The following is a 20,229-nucleotide window of genomic DNA, read 5'->3' as shown; positions in this document are numbered from 1 at the left end:
CTCTGATACCATGTTAAGAACGTGAAATTCTGTTACCATGTTAAGAATGATGTTCTGATATCATGTTAAGAACGAGAAATATAAGTGAGATCAAAAGTCCAAGAAATATAAGTGGAATCAAAAGTCCGATTTAAAGTCAATTTTTTTATTAATGTTCACAAGGAACAGAAAACAAACTACAAACTAAATCTTAAAAATAAGATAAAATATTCTACTAACCAAGTTCTGAAGATAAGATAAAATATATCAAATATAAAATTCTAACCGATTATAATTATATAAAATATATTCCAATAAAACTACACCGTAAGTAACTCCTTTGCTAAGTTAGAGATATATAAAATTACTAAATGTTGAAAAATAAAGAATGTATATCCATTCGTATACGAGATAGATGATTGCCATAATGTTATATCAGGGAGAGGTGATGCAACTAACCCAAGATAAAGATGGATAATTGTCTCTGGTTCTAAGAAGTTCAATGTCAAGTGTGCATAACAGCACAATTAAATTTCAAGCATGCATAATATCACGACAGTTCAAATAGTTAGTGAGTTAACTAACAGAGAAGTGTCTTGAGTCCGACTTGAATTGAAATATTAATTAAAATTTTCTATCAAAATACCCTCAATCAACTTCTTAAAAGAATCAAGATAAACAAAATAAAAAAATAAAATGGGTAAAAGTTGAGTTATTATGGTTGAAATGAACCAGATCATTAACCTACTAATCGATTGGACTGATTGACCGTTACACGTTGACTACCATTGACCAAATTGTTGTAACATTGAGACTCGAGACTTTTAAAATAATAAATTTTGAAATTTTATTGAGGGTTTAAAGTATCACAACTCGATTTTTAGCACAACAATATATGAATGGTCAAATGATGAAACTATGAAAAGGATCAAAATTTTCGCTTTTAAAATGAAAGACATCAAGCAAGTAAATAAACACATTAAAATACACACAAGTTAAATACATCTATTCGCATGTGCGCTGTTTAAAATATAAAAATCATATACAAATAAACAAAAGACTTGGTTCAACAAGGCCCCCTCCACAGGTGTACGGCCTAGCAGGCCTCCACTGTGATCAGTGCTCTACTAGTCACCTGAAAACATGAAATGTAACAAGAATAAGTATAAAAATACTTAATAAGCAACGTACTTGTAAGTTCTCGTTGAAACGTATTTCTATACATGGAATCTAAAGCTTTATGTCATAACTATCTCTAGAGTTAGTCAAATTGAGACTCAATGTTTGTTCCGACCTATTCACGTCTCTATGTACCAAAACCCTATACATTCTTACCACTCTTTTCCCGAAATAACTCGGCCAACTTATGTGTAATTCCTTTAGGTAAAAATAGCATATTTAACCGTATCATCATAATTCCTTCGGACAAAAATAAACAGAAAAAACAAAAACAAAAGGTTTAAGCATATTTAGATTAATAGATATGTCATTTAAAGAGGTTAGTAGTCTTATTTTACCTCTTCCTTTTATTTTAAGTTCGTCAATGTATACTTATCTTTTATTTTAAGGTTGTATATATCATAAACATTGAATTGTGGAAATACTTCATTTGTACATATCATGAAATTGAATTGTGGAAATACTTCATTTAAATTTTTCTAAGACATCACCCTAATCTTAAAATACAATCATGGACTTTTGTGTTTTGAAATCATCTTTAAAAGGATACAACGAAAGACTAAATAAAATAAATAAACGTTTAAGTTAAAAACTTCATATTTTAGTCCAAGTCTAGAAAATAAATACAACTACCTTATGCATATGTCATGTTTTCGAGTTGTGATGTCGTGGTCTGCTATACAAGAATGTCTTGCCTTACTCTGAAATAGAAATAGTAAGTGACTTGAATATTTAAAGAAATACTCCGTGAGTGACCCCATTAGTAGGGTTAAATGCAAGAATATGCAAATGTAATGACGGGACCTATCATAACTGTCTATTTTTCTACGGTACTCTCCTAGCGGGCAGCTTGGATGTGTACCATATACTCTACACACGCTCCACACGTGCGAGTGTGAACCCACAAGTTAGTTGGCACACCGTTGGGTCTCTTTTCTTGTTGGGCGAGCATGCTCTGGTAGCTCTCTGTATCGGACACCCGTTAGAAGTAGTAGCCGTCACGGCAACATTATGTAAAACGTAATGGTCGTTCTCCTACCTAGTAGTGTACGCATCCGTACCATCGTGAAGGAATAGGAGTATCCCTCAATGCATGAGCACACATTAATGCAGGATGTCCTAATATTTTTCCATTTTCATTATCTTTTAATACAACCCTGCTGGCGTTTCGTACATCTCATATCATTTTTAATATCATTTCTCACATCATTTATCATATCTTTCATGCATATGTCGGAGTTGTATTTCATGTTAGTTCGTAGTTTTGCATGTCAATCATAGCATTAAAATTACATAAATATGTCATATCATAACGTTTCATGCTTTCAGACATAACAACTTTCATCATATAAATATCAACCATAATATATCGCATCACAATATATGATATTATAAACATGTCAATTTATTAAATATCTCGTATCATAACATATTTCATATCATTTTCATATCATATCACAACATATATATATATATTCGTCATTCACATGTCATATCATAATCATATCATTTCGTAAACACTTCGTAGTCATATCGTTTCCATATACATATCCTAGCCATATCGTTTCCTAAACTTGTCATAGTCTTATCATCCTTCTACATCTCAGAGTTGTATCATTTCATGAATATACCTTAGTCATATCGTTTCCCAACATATTCTAATCATATTGTTTTATGAACGTATCCTAGTCTTATCGTTACAGGAACACATCCTAACCATATCGTTTCATGAACGTATCCTAGTCTTACCGTTACAGGAACACATCCTAACCATATCGTTTCTTGAATGTATCCTAGTCATATCATTACAGGAACGTATCCTAACCATATCGTTCTATCAATCTATTATAATCATATCGTTTCTGTACATAACCCAACCATACCGCTATATCAATCATATCTTAGTCATATCGTTATATTACGTTTATTGCATCCTTCTCGTATCCTATCTCTCACATATCATTGAACACGTCATAACGTAAGAGTTATCATATCTTTATTCATGTAAATATGGGTCGGTGAAGGACATTTTAGTTTTTCTTAAATCTGACATTTTTTGTCTCTTTTTACAATAACTAATATTTTTCCTCAGTCGAAGAGAGATAATTGGGGAAAAAGATAAGAGGTTAGTGGAGATTAGTGTAAAAGATGTTTTTATGATTATGATTATTATTTTATTTTTTTAGAGTCTTTCATAAATATTCATGAATCCAAAACAAAACCTAAACTCCGAAAATAATCTTTCAATACTGAATTCGAAATAAATCCAAATGAAAGAATACTCAATATAAAACTTAAAATAGTCTAATAAGAGTAAACTCCTAAAATATCCCGTCTCTAACTTCCATGGTGGCCTCAGCTCCGCTGTCAACCGTACATTGGCGCCTTGCCTTTACCTGAAAAATGTAGGTAGCACGTGGCTTGAGTATTTTATGAAATACTCAGTAAGAATGTAGGAATACAAACACATGCAACATATGAGCGGGACCTAACTTTTCATAAACTTTTCATAACCTTGGGTGCTTTTCTATTCCTAGTAGGGTTGGATGTGTGGTACTCCTTCACACATGGCCGATGTACGTATACATGGACCCACCAGGCGGGCTCATATGCGTACCCCCTGGGCCTAGCTTGGTCGAGCATAACGTATCACACGTTACCGGACACCACAGAACAGAAAAGGGCCCGCATAATATCATGACGAACATAAATATCGTAACTCATTCTTTCGTATCATAAAGGGGAAGAATCCTGATGCACGTGACATACATATATGCATGAGGTCCTTTAACATATCTAACATGGCATTACATAAACAGTGCTAACATCGCATTTACGTTTCTTACATCACATGGCATCTCACATGACTTACATTACATGGCATATTACATAAACATTCTAGTTGCATAAACATCTCATGACATGACTCGATAATTCTACATGTATCTATGGCATCAATCAACATATTCACGGCATATAATACTAACTTCTCATTCATGACATAACATAAACAGTCAACAGTCAACACAAGTTCATACATCACATAACATACACAATCACGGTCAACACAATCTATACATCACATAATCATATCACATAAAATATGGTGCATGCAGAGGCCACAGGGCACGCACAATCATACAACACGTAGAAAGCTAACTCCAACAGTAAGGTCACTTACCTCAATGGTCTTGGTTGAAGTCACTCACAACGAGCTAATCCCAGTGGTTAAATATGTCCTATGATAACCACATAAAAATTTAGAACTTTTCATAAGGTACCCTAGCTAGATCTCATGCTATTTATCAAAATAAACCCTCGACCTAATCTGTCTTTAATGTTTTAGGAGCCATACTAACCTCGGATGGTAAAACTAAGGGCAGAAACGGGTTCGGAAGGGCTAAAAACCTGGAATCGATATATTTAAATAAGATTTAAATATCTTAATAAAATATGTTTCCGAATTGATTGGAATTGGCATTTGAATTAATATTAAATATTAATTAAATAGTTTAATTAATCATTTAATATTACTTTAATTTGAAATTAATTATTCAAATTAATTGTTGAATTAAAATGAAGAAAGTCAAAATGTTGACTTCATTTAATCGAAAAATCCATGTTAGTGGAATTTTGAGTACCGATTCACCAAGCCGAGCTGCCGAGCCGACCAATTAAGCTGCCAAGCTGAGCTGCGGGATTTGACGGAGCCGAGCCGCGGGTTTTGACAGAGCCGAGCCGCGGGTTTTGACGGAGCCGAGCCGCCATACACGTCAAGCCGAGCCGAGAGCACCGGAGCCGAGACCAAGGCTGCAGCGCGCGTCCGCATTGGGCCGAAACGCACAGGGCCCGCGTTCGTTCCATGGGCTGGTCCAGAGGCCAAACGTGAACCTGACCCATTTTCCTTCGTCTTCCTTACCCGAAGTCTCGCGAAAACCCTAATCGTCGCTGCGCCGCCAACGACGACGTCACAACCCCGATTCTGACGATGCGACGACACCCCTCGCCTATTCCGACCGACGCGCAACGATATTCAACACCGATAGCCTCGGTCGCTTCTCCCTCCGGCCACTCACCGAAGAAAATCCAGCGAACCACCTCACACGTTTTTCCTGGCTAACCCTCTCGATTTTTCCGTACTCTCAGACACCCTCGAAAACCCTAAACGTTTGGAGAGCAAAAGTTGTTTCCAAGGAAGGAGGAGAGTTGTAATGGGAATATAAAAGGTCTTTATGACTTTTCCATTAAGGTAGTAATTTCCTTGCTAGAAATCGTACCTTTTCCAGCGACAATAAATGAAGCATAATATCTTTTCGTTTTGGCAGAAAAAATAAAATCTTAGTATAAAATCTAAAATAAATAAAACAAAAATTATAATCCTTACATTATCCCCTCCTAAAAAGGACTTTCGTCCTCGAAAGTCTCCCTAGCTAGAAATAACTCTGGATACTTTATCTCATCCACTTGTTCCCATTACGTAACTTCCCCTATTGTTTTTAGAATCCTTTGTGCCTCCTCCCGAGCAATCCTTGGCCATGTGGTCCTCCTTTCCACACCGAAAACAGGCTCTAATGTGACCTAAACATTTATCCCAGTGATTTTTCCCACACTTATTACACTTAGGCTTGCCATCTAATTCGTTTTCATGTTCGTGACGACGTTTTTGTCCCACTGATGATGAAAGGGTTTCATGCGAACTATCAAGTCCTTCCATAGACTTAGCTGCTCTCAAGGCGACAGCGTAAGTGGCAGGTGCAATTGCCTCAACAGTTTTACGAATCTTCGTGTCTAACCCCAGCACAAAACGTCTTGCTGTCCTGTAGTCCGTGTTCACCAACTCTGGGGCAAATCGCTTTAGTTTAGAAAATTCTCTGGCGTAAGTTTTAACACTATGCCCCCTCTGACTCAATTGAGTGAACTCTTGTTGTTTTCGCAGCTGAACATCCTCTGGATAATACTCTTCAGTAAATGCACTCTTGAATTCCACCCATGAGACTGCACCTCCCTCAGGACTAATAATGTCACGGGTGGCCTGCCACCACAATTCCGCATCCTTACGCAACATAAATGTAGCACACTCCACCCTATGGGCCTCAGGGCAGTTGGTCAACCAAAATACAGTCTCAATGGATCTCAACCACATCTGTGCCACAGTTGGATCGTCAGAGGTCCCCTTAAATGTTCGAGGGTCACCCCTCTTGAAATCTCGTAGGTACTTAGCTTCCATGGTTGATGTAGAAGCATTTGCTTGCTGGTTGGCAGTTAGATTTTGTATCACGACTTGTAATGCATCTACTAGGGCAGCTGTAGGGTTTGGTGCAGCCTGAGGTGCCGCTGGTGGCGGAACAGGCTGCTCTACAAAATTCTCTCGTCTCCCATTATGTCCCCTTCCTCTTCCTCTACCCTTAAGTGGGGGTCGTCCCCTAAGACCTCCTCCTCGAGTTCTAGGTGGCATCTAAACAGTGCATGTAACCACTATGTCACACACTTATCTAATACATTCTATTCTAACATTCGTAGTCATGCAAGTCACGCATACATACAACTATAGCATTATCATAACCATCCGATAGTACATGACATATCATAACTCATGCCAACATATGAAACATGTATATCATATCATTCACCACAAAACACACATTCACTACTACATACATCATTAATTAAGAAGCTTTATTTAAAAAAAAAAAGGCGTACCTGACGATGACGGCGCGTTTGCTGGAGGACCATGGAAGTACGTTAGGCCTACATTGTAAGCTAGTCTACAAGATCTATAACCTAGGGCTCTGATACCAACTGTAACGCCCCTAATTTCTTTAACCTAATTAGTGACGTCACCCATGCATACTTATCTCATTAAGCGGAAGCTCATCATAAATAACCTTGAAAGAGTCTTTCATAAATATTCATGAATCCAAAACAAAACCTAAACTCTGAAAATAATCCTTCAATACTGAATTCGAAATAAATCCAAATGAAAGAATACTCAATGTAAAACTTAAAATAGTCTAATAAGAGTAAACTCCTAAAATATCCCGTCTCTAACTTCCATGGTGGCCTCAGCTCCGCCGTCAACCGTACATTGGCGCCTTGTCTTTACCTGAAAAATGTAGGTAGCACGTGACTTGAGTATTTTATGAAATACTCAGTAAGTCACCCCACTATTGGGGTTAGGAATGCAAACACATGCAACATATGAGCGGGACCTAACTTTTCATAGCCTTGGGCGCTTTTCTATTCTTGGTAGGGTTGGATGTGTGGTACTCCTTCACACATGGCCGATGTACGTGTACATGGACCCACCAGGCGGGCTCATATACGTACCCCCTGGGCCTAGCTTGGTCGAGCATAACGTATCACACGTTGCCGGACACCACAGAACAGAAAAGAGCCCGCATGATATCATGGCGAACATAAATATCGTAACTCATTCTTTCGTATCATAAAGGGGAAGAATCCCGATGCACGTGACATACATATATGCATGAGGTCCCTTAACATATCTAACATGGCATTACATAAACAGTGCTAACATCGCATTTACGTTTCTTACATCACATGGCATCTCACATGACTTACATTACATGGCATATTACATAAACATTCTAGTTGCATAAACATCTCATGACATGACTCGATAATTCTACGTGTATCTATGACATCAATCAACATATTCATGGCATATAATACTAACATCTCATTCATGTCATAACATAAACAGTCACAGTCAACACAAGTTCATACATCACATAACATACACAATCACGGTCAACACAATCTATACATCACATAATCATATCACATAAAATATGGTGCATGCAGGAGCCACAGAGCACGCACCATCATACAACACGTAGAAAGCTAACTTCAACAGTAAGGTCACTTACCTCGATGGTCTTGGTTGAAGTCACTCACAACGAGCTAATCCCAGTGGTTAAATATGTCCTATGATAACCACATAAAAATTTAGAACTTTTCATAAGGTACCCTAGCTAAACCTCATGCTATTTATCAAAATAAACCCTCAACCTAATCTGTCTTTAACGTTTTAGGAGCCATACTGACCTCGGATGGTAAAACTAAGGGCAGAAACGGGTTCGGAAGGGCCAAAAACCTTCGAATCGATATATTATAGTGATACCGATTCACCAAGCCGAGCTGCCGAGCCGACCAATTAAGCCGCCAAGCTGAGCTGCGGGATTTGACGGAGCCGAGCCGCGGGTTTTGACGGAGCCGAGCCGCCATACACGTCAAGCCGAGCCGAGACCAAGGCTGCTGCGCGCATCCGCGTTGGGCCGAAACGCACAGGGCCCGCGTTCGTTCCGTGGGCTGGTCCAGAGGCCAAACGTGAACCCGACCCGTTTTCCTTCGTCTTCCTTACCCGAAGTCTCGCGAAAACCCTAATCGTCATTGCGCCGCCAACGACGACGTCACAACCCCGATTCCGACGATGCGACGACACCCCTCGCCTATTCCGACCGACGCGCAACGATATTCAACACCGATAGCCTCAGTCGCTTCTCCCTCCGCCACTCACCGAAGAAAATCTAGCGAACTACCTCACACGTTTTTTCTGGCTAACCCTCCCGATTTTTTTGTATTCTCAGACAACCTCGAAAACCCTAGGAGAGAAAAAGTTGTTTCCAAGGAAGGAGGAGAGTTGTATATGGGAATATAAAAGGTCTTTATGACTTTTACATTCAGGCAGTAATTTCCTTGCTAGAAATCGTACCTTTTCAGCGACAATAAATGAAGCATAATATCTTTTCGTTTTGGCAGAAAAAATAAAATCTTAGCATAAAATCTAAAATAAATAAAACAAAAATTCGAATCCTTACCATATATATATATATATAAAATATTCAAAAGGTAGAAAAAACACGAAATCCCAATGAAATCGGGAAAGGATTCATGAAAAATCCAGAGGGAGATGATGTTAAGGATATTTGGCTGTTTATTTAAGGCAAATATTTTCTATTCATTTATTATTCTTTTCTTTTATGGTTCTTTCATATTATTTATAATTTACCATAATAGAAAATAACTCTGTGTTTTGTAAATGATTATAAATAGACAACTTTCACTACCGTTTAGATGCTGTGATTTTAGCAAATATTCTCATGGTATTAGAGCCCTTTCGATTTAACAAGATCCTTTCTTCTCTATGGCTTCCGAATCCTCTTATCATCTGCCGTTCAACACTCTAATTCATACGATCATCATCAAACTTTCTTTCTCTAATTATCTTCTTTGGAAAAGTCAATTTCTTCCTCTCCTAGAGAGTCAAGACATGCTGGGCTATGTTGATGGAACTATGGTTCTACCACCTTGTTTTGAACCAAAAACCTCCTCAACACTTAACCCCAAATATTTGGCCTGGAAAGCAACCGATCAACAGCTTCTCTGTCTCTTGCTATCCTCTCTTACCGAGGAAGCCATTGTTGTCGTCGTTGGCCTCTCCACTGCATGTAACGTTTCGCTTGCGTTGGAAACTACGAAAGCTCATGAACTGAGACTCCAGGGTGACTTGCAGTTGATGAAACATGGTACCAAACCTGTTACTGAGTATGCTCGTGCCTACAAAACAATTTGTGACCAACTTCATGCCACCGGCAGACTAGTCGAGGACAGTGATAAAGTGCACTGGTTCCTTCGTGGACTCAGCACCAATTTTTAAGTTTTTTCAACTACTCAGATGGCTCTTACCCCTTTCCCCTGTTTTGAAGATTTAGTCTCTAAAGTTGAAAGTTTTGAGTTGTTCCAGCGCTCCCTTGAGTCTTCTGACTCCACTCCTCGACATTCACAGCCACTAATTGTGGTCACACTCATGGAAGCCACTTTGTTTTCTCTAGCAACCAGTGAGGTCGTTCTCATTCCCCAAAAATAACTCTTTTAACTGAGGAAGGACTCACTCATGTCAGGGTCATCGACCACCTCGCTGCCAAATGTGCCACACAGAGGGCCATTATGTTGATTGCTACAAACAATGGTATGTTCGGCCCGATTCTACTCATGCTCACCTTGCTGAAGCCTTCAACACGTCCTATTTTATTGCTAGACCCGATGCTACTGGTTGGTTTTTGGACACTGGGGCTTTGGCCCATATGACCGCCGACCCATCTATTTTGGATCAGTCTAAAAATTAAATGGGTAAGGACTCTGTGATCATAGGAAACAGTGCATCCCTACCCATTACCCACACTGGTACTCTTTTTCCTATTCTAAATATTCACTTAGATATCTTGGTTGTCCCTCGTCTCACTACAAATCTTCTTTAAATTAGGAAATTATTTTTTTCTCTCCGTTACATTTACTAATAATCTTCTTACTATCTAGAATCGTCAAACAGGAAGGGTGGTGGCAACCGGTAAAAGAGATGGACGGCTATATGTTCTGGAGCGCGGCAACTCTACTTTTATTTCAGTCCTTAGAAACAAATCTTTACGTGCTTCATTTGATTTATGGCATGCTCGCCTGGGTCATGTGAATCATTCTATTATTTCTTTTTTAAATAAAAGATGTCATCTTTCTCTTACGTCTTTATTGTCTTCTCCATCACTATGTAGTACTTGTCAACTTGCGAAAAGTCATCGATTTTCTTGTGAAAAGTCATCAATTTCCTTACTCTCGCAATGAATGTAAGTCGTCTCATGTGTTAGATCTTATTCATTGTGATCTTTGGGATCCTTCCCTCGTCAAATCCAATTCAGGTTTTCTTTACTATGTTATTTTTATTGATGATTATTCTCGATTCACTTGGCTTTACCTTTAAAATTAAAATTTGATTGCTTTGATATTTTTCTTCAATTCCAAAAATTTGTGGAAAATCAATATTCTGTGCGTATCAAGGTATTTCAAAGCGATGAAGGTGCCGAATTTACAAGCACTTGTTTTAAAACTCATTTACGTACTTCTGGCATCCATCATCAACTCTCTTGTCCATATACACCAGCTCAAAATGGTCATGCTGAGAGAAAACATCGTTATGTGACTGAGACTGGCTTGACCCTTCTCTTTCACTCCCATCTTTCTCCTTGTTTCTGGCTTGATGTCTTCAGCACTGTAGCTTATATTATCAACCAGTTGCCTACTCCACTTCTCGCAGATAAGTCACCCTTTGAACTCCTCTACGGCTACTCTCTGCATTATGACAATTTTCATCCCTTTGGTTGCCGTGTTTATCCTTGCTTGCATAATTATATGCCTAACAAGCTTTCTCCCCGTAGCATTCCTTGCATTCTTTTGGGTTATAGTCCTGCTCATAAAGGGTTTAATTGCCTTGATCCTGCCACCACTAAGTTATGCATCACCTGTCAAGCTCAATTTGATAAAACTCATTTTCCTGCCGTCCCTAGCTCTCAGGCCCAACCTCTTTCCTCTCTTCATATTTCAAATTTCTTAGAACCACATCTTTACCATATTGATTCATCCCCCCTACCACTTCATTACCGCACATTCCTCGAACCAGTTCATCCCCGTGTGATATTTGTTCTGACCTTGTGGATGAGTCTGTGCAGGTTGATACTTCTCTTGCAGGTACCTCTTTGTCACCCTCGACTTCTGATCCGATCTCTATTGAACCTACTGTTGATTCCTCTTCTTCTTTGGACTTTCATCCAATGATCACAGAGCCAAAGTTGGTATCTTCAAGACTTGTCATCTAGCAAATCTTGGTAGCAAATCTTGGAGCCAAAGTTGAAGCAATTGGTAGTATACCATTACAGAAGAGCCAATCTTATCAACAATCAAGTTGAATAGCTCAAGTGGTTAGAGCATCGAGTTGTGATGACGGTCGTCCACCAAGCGCATTGCACAATTGGCCTGGGAGGGAATCAAATTCCGTCGGGTCGATGTACAGCGAGTGCGGGAATTCAACATCGAGCAGCTGCAGAAGGAGCTCTCAGGGATCCGTTTTAAGGATGGCGAATCCGTCGATGATTTTTCCATGCGGATCACGGGGCTAGAGGTGACCACGAAAGACTACGTAACGTCGAGCAGTAGAAGAAGAATACCGCTTCAGCTGTTGACAAGGAGGTTTCAATCGAGACATTGCTTGACGTGAACGACCTAGCAGTGGAAGAGGTGACCAGAAGACTACGTAACGTCGAGCAGCGGAGGAATGGCTTGCACGCCTAAAGCTCCGTGACAACACCGACAAAAGCAACGGGCCCTCCTCCAGCCGCAAAGGTGGTAAGAAGCCATGGATGTCCCACGGGCGCACGCGCGGGAAAGATGGGAATCAAAAGAAGGAGTGACCAATGACAGGCCGATCCAGTGCTCGAACTGTGGGAAGAGCAGACACCGGAGCAGGAATTGCTGGAGCAAGCTCAGGAATCCGATGAGGACGAGCCAGCTCTCTTCATGGTAAGTGCATGCTTCCCCAATTTCGATTCCAAATCCACGGAGATGGAGGTAATCGACAACGATGTTGAGCCCGAGAAAGAGCTCCAGCTGGGTGTAGCAAAGGTGGCATCAGCTGGGGAGCCAATTCAACTGGAGGAGGAGCGCTCAGATCGGTGAGAGGGATTGAGCAATACGAGCACCAGCGATGGATCCTCGACACAGGGGCAACAAACCATATGACTAGGGCTAGATCTGCATAATCCGAGCTCGACTCGGGGATCCGCGGGACGGTGAAATTTGGCGAAGGCTCCGTCGTCGAGATCAAAGGGTGCGGCACCATCCTGTTCGTTAGCAAGGGAGGAGAGCATCGCAAGCTGACCGACGTCTACTTCATCCCGAGACTCAAGGCTAACCTTGTGAGCCTGGGTCAACTCGATGAGACAGGCTGCTTCATTTCCATCGAGCGCGGACTACTCAAAATCTGCTATAATCAACAACGGCTGCTCACGCAGGCAAGGCACACGACAAATCGTCTTTACATCTTGGAGTTAGAGATAGAGCAACCCGTCTGCCTCTCGGCCAAGATCGAAGAGGTATCTTGGAGGTGGCACGCAAGGTATGGGCACTTAAACTTTTCTGCTCTAGAAAAGCTACAGAAGGAGGAGTTGGTGCACGGTTTGCCAGCAATCAAAGGCGTGAACAAGCTGTGCGATGGGTGCCTCATCGGCAAACAGAGGCGCACACCCTTTCCGTCTTGAACATTCTACCGAGCCGATGAGACGTTGGAGCTTGTACACGGTGATATCTGCGAGCCCATCAAGCCGGTGACCCTAGGCGGTAAGAGTCTCTTCCTCCTGTTAGTCGTGACAAAAGCCGCTTCATGTGGCTGACCCTGCTGCAAGCGAAAAGTGAGGCGGTAGAGGCGGTTAAGCGCATTAAAGCGCGAGCGGAGGCCAAATGTGAGAAGAAGATGCGAGTGCTGCGCACAGACCGAGGCAGAGAATTCACCTCGACAAGTTTCGGTAAGTACTGCGACGAGATCGGCATACAACGGCACCTAACGGCGCCCTACTCCCCCCAACAGAACGGAGTGGTGGAGCGCCAAAATCAGACCATCGTCGGGATAGCGAGGTCATTGTTGGTGACGGCTGGGATGCTTGAGAGATTCTGGGGAGAGGCAGTAATGACGGTTGTCTATCTTCTCAATCGGTCACCAACCCGAAGCCTCGACAGGAAGACGCCATATGAGGCCTGGTACAACAAAAAACCAGCGGTACATCATTTCTGCGTGTTCGGCTGCGTCGCATACATGAAGGTAACAAGTCCCCACCTCGCCAAGCTCGATCCCAGGGGGCTAAAGGTCGTCTTCATCGGCTATGAACCCGGAGCAAGGCGTACAAACTCTATGATCCTGTAGGGGGCGAGCTCACGTGTCTCGCGACGTCGTCTTCGACGAAAGCACCTTCTGGCAGTGGATGACGTGATCGAGGCAAACCATAATCCAAATCAATTCACGATGGAGTACCTCGTCATCGAGCCGAAAGAAGGAGGAGCCCAGCATTCAGGAGCCGTCACTACCACCAGCAGGTGCACCCCCTAAACCAGTGGAATTCGCAACACCATGGACTGCAGATTCGACGCTGGATGCCGATCACGATACTGATCTGGAGGCCAGGTACCGGAGAATGGACGACCTAGTGGGAGGAGGTGAACCACCTGGATTGACAGCGCGCGAACTCGAAGAAGTGGCCGAACTACATGCCATCAGTACAGATAAACCGAACACCTTCGTCGAAGCAGAAAGAACCCGTGTTGGCTGAAGGCAATGCAGGAGGAGATGACATCCATCACCGAGAACCAGACGTGGAGTTTGGAGGATATGTCGCCGGGAGACCGAGCCATAGGGCTCAAATGGGTCTTCAAACTGAAGCGCAACAAAAAAGGAGAAGTCGTGAAGCACAAGGCCCGTTTGGTGGCGAAGGGCTACGTCCAAAAGCAAGGAGTGGACTTCGAAGAGGTATTTGCGCAAGTGGCAAGGTTAGAATCCGTTCGTTTCTTGCTGGCAATTGCGGCACATTACTCTTGGGAGGTTCACCATATGAACGTAAAGTCTGCTTTCCTTAACGGAGAGCTGAAGGAGACCGTCTATGTCCGACAACCACCTGGTTTTCTGGACAACGACAATCCCAATAAGGTACTGCGCCTGCACAAGGCACTCTACGGGCTTCGACAAGCCCCATGAGCCTGGAACGCGAAGCTCGACAGTACCTTACTGTCATTGAAATTCAAACGTTGCACCTCTAAGCATGCCATGTACACGCACAACCATGGCAAGAAGCGACTGATCATGGGAGTGTACGTCAACGACCTCATAATCACTGGAGGCGACGTGGAAGTCCTCGGAAGATTCAAGAAGGAGATGTCAAAAAACTTCGAGATGAATGATCTCGGTGTGCTCAGCTACTACCTTGGCATCGAAGTGCAATAGAATTCTACCGGCATCTCCATCTGCCAAAATGCATACACGAAGAAGCTGTTGGACACAATTGGGCTTGTGGACAGTAATCCTATAAGGACGCCAATGGAGGCCCGACTCCAACTAAGGAAGGCCAGCACTACGACGACAGTCGACTCCACCAATTACCGCAGCATTGTCGGGAGTCTGCGCTATCTGGTAAACTCTCGTCCTGATCTTGCTTATTCTGTTGGATACATGAGCAGGTTTATGAAAGCACCTAGGGAGGAGCATCTAGTGGCTGTCAAGCGCATCCTACGCTATGTAGCCGGAACCAGAGGCTGGGGCGTAAGATACTGCGTAGAAAGCGGAAAGGAGAAACTCAAGCTGGTCGGCTACAGTGATAGTGACATGGCCGGTGACATTGATGATCGTAAGAGCACTAGCGGAATGATCTACTTTCTCTCAGGCGGCGCGATCTGCTGGCAATCAACAAAACAGAAGGTAGTTGCTTTGTCTTCCTGTGAAGCAGAATACATCGCCGCTTCGATGGCAGCAACACAAGGGATCTGGCTTGCGCGACTAATGGAAGAACTCATCGGGAGAGAAAGCGATCCACCAATGTTATACGTAGACAACAAAGCTACGATCTCCATGATCAAAAATCCAGTTTTGCATGACCGGAGCAAGCACATAGAAATCAGATTCCACTACATTTGAGAATGTGCAGATCGAGGGCTCATCAAGATTGATTTCATCCGAACAGAGGAACAACTTGGAGATATTTTCACTAAGTCCCTGGCGCGGGTGAAATTTAAAGAACTACGCTCAAAGATCGGAGTTCAAATAATAAAGAACATGACTTTTATTTAACATCCTTTGTGCTCTTCTTGCATCCATTGAGCCAAAAGGATTCAAATTTGCGGCTAAGAATCCTGCTTGGGTTGCTGCCATGGATGAATAAATTCAAGCTTTACAACAAAATGATACTTAAACTTTGGTTCCTTGCCCTACCAACACCAACATAGTGGGCTCTAAATGGATGTTTCGTATTAAGTATTTACCTGATGAATCCGTTGAGCGTTTCAAGCCTGATTTTGTTGCCAAAGGTTATACTCAGGGTTTCTGGTCTTGACTACACTAACACTTTCAGTCTGGTTGTCAAAGCTACCACTGTTCGTGTTTTGCTTTCTATTGTGGTCACAATGCTTATAGAATGTGTTCATAATAAACAACTTCCTCAGTATATTGATCCTCGATTTCCCACTTATCTCTGTCTAGCCCTCTATGGTTTAAAGCAAGCTCCTCGCGCCTGGTTTCAACATTTTAGCTCATTTCTTCTCACACTTGTTTTTTCTCACAGTCGCGCTAACTTGTCCCTTCTTGATGTTGATGACATTATTGTTACCAGCAACAACTCATCTCTTTATTGACATTTTTACTCGCAAGCTTCCTTTTGAGTTTGCTGGTTCTCAACACCTGAAATCTGATGGTTCTCCTTTCTCAGATCCTACTCTCCATAGATCTCTTGTTGACGCCCTTTACTACTTGACCATTACACGTCCAAATATTGCCTATGCTATCAATTCTGTCAGTCAATTTCTGCATGCTCTTATTCCATCACTTTTTTGCTGTCAAACGTATTTTTTGCTATGTCAAAGGAACACTCCACTTTGGTCTTTCCTTTCATCCATCCACTGTGCCTCGTACGCTAGTGGCTTGTTCGAATGCTGACTGGGCTGGTTGCCTCGATACTCGTCGCTCTACATCCGACAATTCAATTTTATTGGTAATAATCTTGATTCTTGTTGTAACGCCCATTAAAAAAAAACAGAAGTTAGCTAAATTAACAGAGGAGCAAAAATGTCATTTTATCCCTCCGGCCATAATAGGGGTTCAAGAAAAACCCCATCAAACCTTGTGCAAGAGAAAAAAGAAGTTAGAGAGAAAATGGAGAGAAAACAGAAAAGAGTTGCCACGAAGTTTTGTCAGACCACCGTCGGAATACACCTTCAGACGAGACCTGTATAAGGACTAATAGGCTAGCGAGGTCGACACTCCATCAAGATCCAAGAATGTTTTGCGAGGTAAGGTTCTGAACGACATTTGTCAAATCTGAGCTTTTCCTATGTGAATCGAGTCCTAAAATATTGCTATATTCACATAGGAAAAACTCTACACACGATCTGTGAAGAAGTTTGGCCGAAAAATCGATCCGAAGGCAGAGATCCGAGAATCATCCGAGAACAGTAAGCGAACTTCCGACGCTCTTAACTCGTCTGGTAGTTAAGCAAAAATTACGAAAAAAAAATACCAGGACATAGCTCGTAACACGATCTAGAACCTTGCAAAGAAACCATATCAATCCGAACTCCGAATCAAAAGATATGAAAATAAAAAAAATGGCTCTGTGTTACAGATTGCAGGAGAGAGAGAGGAGAAGAAAAAAAATCGACACTCACGTGTCAATCGGTGAGCAGCGGAGTGCAGCTCGGCAGGCGCCAGACACGCGTCGATCATCGGCTAGAGATATGCAACTCTAGTGAAACAATGACATGTGTCGCCTGCAAACCTTGAGTGGAATCGCAAACCCGAGTAGAGCTGAGCCGAACCGGACCGGCCGATAAGCGACTGCGCAGAAGCAGCCGGGCGTGGTATTCGCGTGTGCGGCCAGCGACTGGCACACTTCCTCGCGCATGGTTCGCGCATAGCCAACCCGTAAGGGCGTGTGAGACACCCATTTTGGTTCGTTCACCCTCTGTTTGCTTGATTTTTGTCCCGATCCCAATTCTAATACTGTTTTTATATGAATAGGGACCTAGTTGAAAAAAATCAGTATTTTTTGGCATCTCCGGCATAGAAACGCGAGCAAAAGGGCACGCGTCAACCAGGTAAGTCACCACCTGGTGTTTAGGAAGGAATACTTGTAGGATTCGCTTGGACTGCATGCATGCTAGTTATTCGCCTTAGGTGGTAGTCTCCCATGACTAATTGTTATGAGTTGATGATGTGTAATATTATGTGAAGTTTTGGGTGAATTATCTGAGCGTGCGACCATGCTTTAAATTTCCGTTGTACATATGCATGTGTTTAATTCATGTTGGAATTATGTATTTCGCGTTCTGGGTGCTTGATGGATGACTTCACCCCATTGAGCATGAACTTCACGTTCTGGGTGCTTGATGGAAGCCACCACCCCATTGAGCCTGCGTGCCTAATTTTCATGAATTATATATTATGATGTTAGACAACGGTTGCATGCACACTCTATTATTTTCTATGGCCCATTACTATGATAAGCCTAGGAATTTGCGATTAAGAGCAACAAGTCACTCTAAATAGACCTAACCTTCTCCTAGGAACTTAGCGAATTACCACGACGATGAGGTATCTTAGGAGTGTTCATAGATTGCTAGTGTGTGAACGATATCTATAGCTTCGTGGGAGGACCAGGGGTTCCTAACTAGTTCTTACTGCTCCTAGTCATTTTGCATGGGAAATACATCCCCATGTTGTACAACCCATTAGCTACATGGGAACGGGTTGGGTCGCACCCCCCATAAGGGAACTATATGAGCTTAGAAGGTACTGAGCACACCCCTAGGCTAGATACCATGTAGTCTCAAATAACCATGCAAAGGTAGCGCCTCATAGAGAGATACCAGCCATATTTGCTCGGCGTAAGGAACCTTTAGGTATCAAATGAAAGGACGATGAACCGGTAAAGCCCAAAGGACTAAGATTAGAACCAGATGTCCTAAAAGAGAATGAGGAGACCGTGCGAACCTGTTAAGTTAGGATGCGATCAGAGCCTACAAGTAGGTGGCTTACTTAGTATAATTTTTATACTCATCCTTGCTATGTTTTCCTTTTTTAGGAGCGTGAGGCATCGGTCAAGGACGAGCGTGATGGAGACGAGGATTGTCACAGAGGAATGGGTTGTCCCAATGCGTCAGTCCAGTCTTTATTTTGTATTTGCATTCTTTCATAATTTGTTTCTAAACTAATTATTTTTGTTTGTCATTCAAAATGTAATTGGAAGTAAATGATTTTTCTCTATTGCATATCTAAATTATTTTGTGCATTCATGTGTCGTTGTTAGTCACGGTCCGTAGTAAAACATTTTGTCGTGACAGATTTGGTATCAGAGCACTAGGTTATAGGTCCTGTAGACATTTAGGATAGGGAGTCGTATCCTTTGTGACCACTGCTCGTCAAACACATGCCACTCACGACTAGATGTTCTCATGTAATGGAAACATAGAGACAAAAGTCAAGCTAGTATTTACAAAGTATACCATGACTTTCTATGGCGTTATAATCGCACATTACCTAGGAGTTATGATACGAATGAATTGTAACCATAGTCCTTTTTTCTGTTGTGGTAGATAATGGTATAGAAGAGACGTCAACCTTATGTTGGGCTCAGACCCAGAAGGGGAAGAAGGGAGGAAGTTCAGGACACCTTGGTTCCAACCCTTGAAGTAGAACAACCTGAATTTCAAGAGGAGGTTGGAGATACACCCCAAACTAGCGAGGGGACCGTACCATAGCCATCAGGAACAAAAAGACGTCGAAAGAAGGCCAAGGCCCGAAGGCTGCTCGATACACCCCCTATTGCTCCCTCCTCTGAGGAGGTTCCATTGGTTCCAACCTCTAGTATAAAAGTCCCACTCAACCAGCCATTAGCCATGCCCATAGAAGAGATGTTTCAGACGTTCATGATGACCTCGATGGAAAATCAGGCTCTGATGAACTAATTGATGCAGATAATGATGGTTAATCAGTCAGCAAGGCAAGGGGCCAAAGATTCAGGGACTGACTGTGGAGTCTCGCTACCTAAAAGATTTTTAGTGGCATAAACGGCCTTCCTTTGACGGAGGCAAGGTGGACTTCATAACCGCAGAGAATTGGCTAGAAGCCATAGAAACAACCTTCCATTTTATGAACTGCCCGCTAAAGTATCAAGTCCATTGTGGGATGTATATGCTGAAAGGAGAGGCGCACTTCTAGTGGAAGGGCGCTCAGACGACCATTATACCACAAGGGGAATTTATTACTTGGTGCCAATTTAAAGATGCCTATCTCCACAAATATTACCCAATCACTACCAGAGTGAAAATGCAGACATCATTCCTCGAACTAAAGTAGGGAGACAGGTCAGTGGAGGAATATGACTTAGAGTTCAATAGGATGACAAGGTTTTCTCTAGCCTATGTTTGTACTGATGAGTTGAAGGCTGAACGATTTATTGCTGGCTTGAGGGAGAA

The 20,229-nt window shown here is 42.1% G+C and overlaps 1 protein-coding gene and 1 long non-coding RNA gene across 2 annotated transcripts; both read right to left on the bottom strand.

The window, feature by feature from the left end:
• Nucleotides 1-5,614: 5,614 nt before the first annotated feature.
• Nucleotides 5,615-6,613, bottom strand: LOC111444463. Its single transcript, XM_023082561.1, has one exon. It carries the CDS (start codon nt 6,611-6,613, stop codon nt 5,615-5,617), a length of 999 nt encoding a protein of 332 aa, XP_022938329.1.
• Nucleotides 6,614-7,177: 564 nt separating this feature from the next.
• Nucleotides 7,178-8,676, bottom strand: LOC111444223. Its single transcript, XR_002710666.1, has 3 exons — nt 8,227-8,676; nt 8,049-8,106; nt 7,178-7,261 (listed from the first exon to the last, which is right to left on the bottom strand). It is a non-coding gene; the product is annotated as an uncharacterized LOC111444223 (long non-coding RNA).
• Between the last annotated feature and the right edge of the window lie 11,553 nt (nt 8,677-20,229).

Source organism: Cucurbita moschata, unplaced genomic scaffold (genome assembly GCF_002738365.1).
Source record: "Cucurbita moschata cultivar Rifu unplaced genomic scaffold, Cmos_1.0 Cmo_Scf00006, whole genome shotgun sequence".
In the NCBI taxonomy this organism is placed as follows: domain Eukaryota; kingdom Viridiplantae; phylum Streptophyta; class Magnoliopsida; order Cucurbitales; family Cucurbitaceae; genus Cucurbita; species Cucurbita moschata.
This window is presented reverse-complemented; position numbering and strand designations above follow the sequence as displayed.